This window comes from Pipra filicauda, unplaced genomic scaffold (genome assembly GCF_003945595.2).
Source record: "Pipra filicauda isolate LSUMZ 115617 unplaced genomic scaffold, ASM394559v2 scaffold78_size3787270_pilon, whole genome shotgun sequence".
Lineage (NCBI taxonomy): Eukaryota > Metazoa > Chordata > Aves > Passeriformes > Pipridae > Pipra > Pipra filicauda.
The window spans coordinates 1,202,515-1,209,596 of NW_024104964.1; the positions used below are offsets into that span (position 1 = coordinate 1,202,515).

General features: G+C 49.9%; 1 protein-coding gene across 1 annotated transcript in view; it reads left to right on the top strand.

The window, feature by feature from the left end:
* Positions 1–7,082, top strand: part of ARHGEF26 (Rho guanine nucleotide exchange factor 26) — a 32,588-nt gene that overhangs the window by 23,357 nt on the left and 2,149 nt on the right. Inside the window, exons 10-13 of the mRNA XM_027730787.2 lie at positions 2,135–2,289; positions 4,938–5,135; positions 6,222–6,289; positions 6,437–6,541. Coding sequence (XP_027586588.2) covers positions 2,135–2,289; positions 4,938–5,135; positions 6,222–6,289; positions 6,437–6,541 — 526 coding nt within the window. The remainder of the gene's footprint in view (positions 1–2,134; positions 2,290–4,937; positions 5,136–6,221; positions 6,290–6,436; positions 6,542–7,082) is intronic.

Consider the following 7,082-nt stretch of genomic DNA (forward strand, 5'->3'; position numbering starts at 1 on the left):
TCTGACACTGTTACACAGTGAGGATTCCTTTGAGAGAAGATTGTTTCATTATCAGACGTGTAGTGAGTGGAGGTTCATGGTTTTAAAAGCGTGGCTCTTGTGAGAGTCGGGCTTGGGGGAAACGCTGCCTCCAAAAAGAGGTTTTTCAACTTGTCCAAAGGATTTTTATTCTCAAATTTTGACTAAAAATTGAAACAGTACTAATATTTACATAGAGCAACAGCAACAACAAATAAAACACTTCTGCCATTTCCTGACAGTGGTGATACCAGACTCAGGTGAGCCCAGCCCAGTGCTGGGGCTGAGCCCCCCTCTGGTTCCACTCAGTTCCCAATCCCAGGAGCCCCTCGGGGGTTCCTGTCCCTTCCCTCAGGACGGGGGCTCTGTCCATCCCCTCCCTGGGGGAGCAGCTCGTGCTGGTGCTGGGGCAGCAACAGCAGCTCTGGGGACTTTGTCCTTCTGTGCTTTTATGGGAGAATTTTCCTTTGTGCATCCCAAATGCAGCCTGTGGTGGCTCAGGCCCTGTCTGGTCGGGGGAGTTGCCAGCTGGCAGAGGAAGCCCCACTTTGGCCAGGGCTCAAGGCATTTTTCAGTTCTGAGAGCCTGTTTCTGTAGCAGGGAGATGGTGCACGTGATGTGCTCCTTTGGCAATTAAGGAAAAATTAAAGTAAAACCAAGCTGCCTCTGGAATAGAGTCAATTAGGAAAATGGGATGAACTCACTTGGAGTACAGATTAGAGGAATTTTTAGTTCATCCTCAAATAGAACTTTGTAAAGTATTTTTTGCTTGTAAACCAATCATCATGGGGCTGTAATTCTGTTTTATAACCATTATAAATTAGTTAAAGTATTTCTGTTCTTGCCCAGCCTCAGAGTGTTTGGAGATTTTTGTTTATTATTTTGTTAGATGTAACTGTGGAGAATTTCATGGGAGCACAAGAGGAGCAACTCAGATCTTGTGTCACTTTTGTACGTGGCACATCTCTAGAACTGAGTTTTTAATCAAGGTTCAGAAGTTCTTCAACTTTTCATCTTTAGCAGCAGAGAAGTTGCGGGGGGTTATTTTCGGGAGTTCCTGTTTTGTTCTTCCACGAGCAGGGTCCCAGTCCCAGCTGGGCTGGGTTTGGCTCAGCCCCCTGGGCAGGTACAGGCACAGCACAGGGATTAAGGGATGCACAAAGGCAGCTCATGCAGAATGGGAAGGAGCTGACAGGCTGCATGAAGGGGGTGTTTTAAAAGCATGTGAGAGGTGCTTAAATGAGGGGGAAACAGGCAGCTGTGTTCATTAGTGTGGCCCTTCCCTGGGCTGTGTCACAGCCTCAGAGAGGCTCTGTGTGACCAGGACACACAGTCTCACATCTCCTTTCGTGTTCATGCACAGAGAAACAATAGGGCCTTCTGTGGGCTCTGTTTCTCCTGCAGTTGGGAATAATTTGGGTTAATAAATCCAGACCTTCACATCAGGCAGCTCAGACCCTCTGTGGCTTTGCTGCAGGTGTTGGTCCTCACCCAGAGAGAAACTGTAGAATCCTTCATTCTCCATATTAAATAAAGCCTGCCAGTGGACAGGACTTGAAGGGCTCCTATTGAGAACAGCAGTCCATGGGAACACATCAGAGGTGTGGGGTGGTAACAGCCTTGGAAGGAAGAAGGTTCTACCTGCACCTGCTGGGGGGTGAAGGTTTGTGCAAACCTGGCTGAGTGTCCCGGGTGACACTGGCACAGGGAGTGTCTCCGGCGCTCCGGGAAGAGCTGGGAGGCACCGGGAGCACAGTCCAGTGTGCACAGGTGCCTCAGGAGCCATCCACAAACACATTCCTGGAAGACAGGCTCGGTTTTACTGCCCTCGGGAGGTCTCACAGTCTGTTCCACCCCAAGTGTGACCAGTCAGGTCTGTTCATTTTTACTTTTGCTGAGCAATGATCAGGTGCCTGAGTGATTCCCAGGTATTTGCAGCTGTTACCTGTGTGTTGTAGGAGTGATGGAGGTCCCTTAAACTGTGGTAACCCCTTTGTGGTCTCTGAGCTCTGAGTTTATTCAAGCATCTTCCCCAAATACATCGTACTCCAGTCTCTGATTTTTTAAAAATATCTCTACATTTGAAGGACTAAAATGTGATTTTCTTGCCTTGCAGCCCTTTCCACTGGTTTCCTCTTCACGGTGGTTGGTGAAAAGGGGCGAATTAACAGCGTATGTAGAAGACACTGGACTTTTTTCCAAAAGAACCTCTAAGCAGCAGGTCTACTTCTTCCTCTTCAATGATGTCCTCATCATCACCAAGAAGAAGAGGTAAGAGCTTCACCAGTATAAAACTGCCTTTGTGTTCAACTCCTTGAAGCGTTGACATCTAACGCGGTGGTGGCTGAGAAATGAGTTCAGCAGTTATTTGAGTCTCTGTCCATCAGCCCCTGGGTGCAAACGACGAGGAACTGCTCATTAAACAGGATTTACTTTTGGCAAACACAATTGAAATTCCAAACTGTCAAACTAGTTAAAAAGCTCATTCTTGATGCCTTAGCCAAGGGAGAAGTTTGGGAAGGATAAAGGAGCAGGAATGTCCATTCCCCTCCACACTCCCCACGCTTGGGTGGTTTTTGAGGATGGCAGATGTGGTACAACTTCCAGCAGTTGCCATTTACATTTTTATCACTGGATTTGAGGGGAGGTGTAGAATAATCAAATTGGATGGAACTTATATCCTCTGCTGCTGTTGTTGGATAATACTTGAGGAATGAACCCTATTCCTGAGGCTGAGAACTGTTCTGGAGAACTATTTTTGCATCTGGGTTGGCCTGTTCAGCCAAACCCTTCTGTGAGACTGCAAACCTGTAATTGAAATAAATTTTGAGGAGTGGGGTATGATATAACATTTGGGAAGAAAATGGTAATATTTAAGCAAAGAGAAGCCAAAGTGAAGGGGGAAAATTATTTTAGTGGAGGTTTTTTCTAAAGCTGGGAAGAAATGTGCCTGGATTTCTCCCTGTCTGCTGTGCTGGTGTGAAGGTCTCTGAGATTCCGTGTTTATTGAAGCTCGTGCTGGATGTTTGTGAGACAGTCCCTTGTCCCCTCCCTGGCAGCTCTTTGCAGAGCTGGGTCACACTGGGTTAAACGTGGGGCTGCTGTGCTGTGCCAGTTTGGGGCTGGGGGAGCAGTGACAGGTCCTTGATCCCTGTTGGTCCCTGTTCACTGGTCCCTGTCGCTGTCCCGATCACACACCACATTTGTGTAACAGCAGCTCTGATCCAAACTCGGGCTTTGGATTTGTAACACCTTCCAGCTGCTGGAAGGGAGATATCCCAGCTGGGCCCAGAGGCCGGTGACAGAACCTGTTGTGTTACTGGCACACTCACACGGTTGCTGTCCCAGGATACCCAGTAGAAGGGATGTGATGGAACAGCACTAATAGCTCTGAGCCCCCGATACCCTGAGCAGGAAGCTCCCCCTGCCCAAGTGACAAAGCTTGTTAACAGAGTTTGGGCTCTGGGTGCTCTGTGCTCCCACCCACAGTGTTGCCACGGCACTGCAGCACTGGACAGAAATGTTGGTTGCTAGTTGAGGTTAAATATTTGTGTTTTTCCTTGAGCAGAAGATTCTTAACATTGCAGTAAGACATCACTTTGTGCTAAAAATAGAGCTTTGTGAGCGCTGCAGTGGCACAGTTTGGTCCTTGCCCAGAGTCCGTGGGCAGCCCTGGCTCGGCCCATCCTCGCCAGCTCTGTCCTGGCTCCGTGCACCGGTCCCTGCGGGGCTGTGGGGTGGCACTGCCAGGACAGGCTCTGACCTGTGGGGCAGCAGCAGCTGCTCTGTCACACTGGCCCTGTGAGGGAGCGAGGCAAAGGGCTGCTCCCTGGGATCGGGCCAGGAGGGGACATGGGAATTTGGGATGTGTCATTGTGCACAAGGCTTTGGAGAGCAGTAAAACTCTGCTTCTCCCCACTCACTGCCCAGCTTTTAGTTTATTGGGAATGTTTTGTCTGTCAGTTGTCCTTGTAGCTCCTTCTGTGTGTAGACACAATCCAACTCTTTTTCAAATATCATTAAAAAAAGATTTAATACTTCTGAGGGTTTAATGCAGTATCTTGGCAGGAGCAGTCAGTGCTGGCAGGCCAAAGGTCACTGCTGCTTGGGAATGTTACCTGCCAGAGGGTCAGTGCTCTTGGGAGCGTTACCTGCAATCCTGTGGTTTGTCTAAGGATGCCAGGGGGATTCCATAACCAAAGGCAGCACAAGGCACTGTGTGGGCACCAGAGGCACAGAGGGCAAAGGGTGAGGGCTGCCCTGCCCTGGCTGATCCCACTGGTTTGTGGAATGGAGGTAAGGAGTAGGAGGGGTTTGTAAAGGTTTCTCTTGATTAACTGGTAAGAAATGCAGTTATGATTAGCTGTGCACATGTGCAAACTAGTTGATAATTAGCAAGGAATGCATTTATTATTCATTACACAAGTGTATGGACACATTTCTTTCTCAGATGCAAGTCTTCCAAGTAATGATGGCAGCATTCCCAGTTCTGTTCTTGGCTAAGCAGGAGTTGTCCAGACTAAAATACTGAACTGGTTTCTTTAAAAAAAAAAAAAACGAACAAAACCCACCCAACCCACCCCACCTTTCCCTGGTTCAGAGCAGCAGAGCAGGAGGGGTTCCATTCAGGGCATGTTCTGTGTCCATCACCTACAAAACTGTTCTGCAAAAAACCAGAACATTTCAGTATTTAATTTGCAGAACAGTGAAAACACACCCCACAGAGCCCAGTAAGAGCTTGGTTTTCACACCAAACACAGTGGCAGGAGCTGTTACCCCACCCGTGGAGATGAGGTGTTGGAAGAACCATCCTGGACTCTGGAATTAAATGTGGGTTCTGCGATGGTGTTTGCACCCAGACCTCCTGAGTGGAACCCAGCCGTTAACCCGGGGTGTGTTTGTGCCGCTCTGTCCCGCAGTGAGGAGAGTTACACGGTGACGGAGCACTCGCTGCGGGAGCAGCTGGTGGTGCAGCCCTGCGAGGAGGAGCCCGGCTGCTCTCCCGGGAGGAACGCGGTGCTGCACTCGCGGGGCTCTGCCGCCCACCTCTTCAGGCTGCTGGTGCTCAGCAACCACGCGGGGGACAGGGTGGAGATGCTGCTGGGAGCAGAGACTCAGTGAGTAGGGGCTGCAGTAACGTCGGGTGGTGTCACAGCTGTGTCCGGTCCCTCACCCGGGTCAGGGCTGTCCCACCGTGGCAGGACGGGGACAGGAGTGTCCCAGGGCCCGGGGTGGGAGCGGGCAGACACTGAGCCCAGTCCCTGGCACTGAGCTGTGGGTACCGACGGGGCAGCAGTGGGAGGAGGAGAGCTGTCCCTGCTGGGAGAGCCTGGTCCTTGTTCTCCTGGGCAGTGTGAGCAGCAACAACCAGGGTCCTGTTTGTGGGTGCCCAGCGTGGCTCCGAGGGCCATTAACTTCCGCACGACCTCCCCAGCACTGAGAGGGTCTGTTTGTTCGGGGGAAGCTGGAGGCGGGACAGACACATGAAAGGGAGAGCTCCAGACATATCCCTGCCTGGAAAAATTGATAGTTTTAGGTTTGCTTTCAAAGTTTAGAATAACCCTGAAAGAAACTAAAGATCATCAATGCTTTCTATGAAAGAACTCATTATGAAGGCAGCAGATGATTCAGACTTGTTTGAAAATGCGATTTTATTGGGGAAAAAATGCAGGACATTTTTAGTTGTCTGGGCTTTGGATGAAAAGACATTTTGTTCTTCAGATTTATTATTGATTTGTTCTGTACTGTTTGCAGTATAAATAGTAGATCATCACTCAGAGGAAGAGGCTGAAAAGAATTCCTGTATTTAAACATGACTTATTTTTACAGTCTTATCTTGTACTGTGAGCAGGCTGGGAAGGGAATCTCCAAGGCCAAGCTGGGTGGGTCAGAGTGCCTATGGAACAGGGGTTTGTGCAGGTAAAACTGAAATGTTTTCTCTGACACAAAGATTTCCAGCACAGTTGTTCAGTTTTGTCACCTCATGTGGTGTGTGGCTCCTGAGGACAAAAGAACCGGGGTTAGGTTAGACCTTTGTACCGTCCTGTCACTAAGGCACAAAATACACACACTGGTGATACACCCAGGTTACTCCCAGGTGCTGAGGAGATATGTGCTGACTCTGGAGGAAATAAGGGCAGTCTCAGTGCTGACACTCTCAAGAGCATGATCTGGGACACGGGGCTCTGTTTGCTGCCTTGCAGGAGTGACAGAGCGCGGTGGATCACAGCGCTGGGGCAGGACAGCGACGGGCTGCACACGGACAGGACGAGTGAGTGACCCTCGGGGGTGGGACTGCCCAGGGGAGGGGCACGGGAGGAGTGCACCCTGGAGGTTTGCAAAAGAAATGGTCTGTGTGCTTTAATGAGGTGCACTGCTCTGAGCTTGGTTTAACTGAGCCTGGCTTGTTCCTCCCCAGCTCTGGCTCAGGTGGAGATCATCAGGACATACACAGCCAAGCAGGCCGATGAACTGTCCCTCCAAGTGGCTGATGTCGTTCTGGTTTATCAAAAAGTGAATGATGGTGAGTGAAGGTTTGGCTGTCAGTCATAACCACCTCTGCAGGAGATCCAGCTGGAAAAAATTGGTTCTAATAGCATGGGCCTCAACTGAGAAAAGGTTCAGCTTCCAAGAAAAGCCTGGACATCTGGGTTCAGGTTTCTAAAGGACAGGCTCTGTTGGGCAGCAGATGAGCAGAGTATAATCAGCTGCAGAATGTGTGTGCTGCCTGGTTTTGACATGTCCACAAATAAGAAATTGCATTTATCTAAAAATGAGGAGCTCAGACACTCCAGTGAGTGCCAGGGTTGTCCACGAGAAGCATCCCCAGTCTGAGTAGTGCCATGGCCTGAGCTTCCCTGCCTACTACAGGCACAGCTCTGGCTCAGGGAGTTTGCTGAGGTTTTCCACAGCATCAAGCACCCCAAGATCAAAACTGGTTCGTGCCTGGACATGCCTGTGACTCCACTGACAGCACCATGTGCTGGCTCAGGGAGGCAGGACACTGCCAGAACTTGAGGGATAAATCCCAGTTGGATGTTACTCAGTGTTACGTATGAAATCCA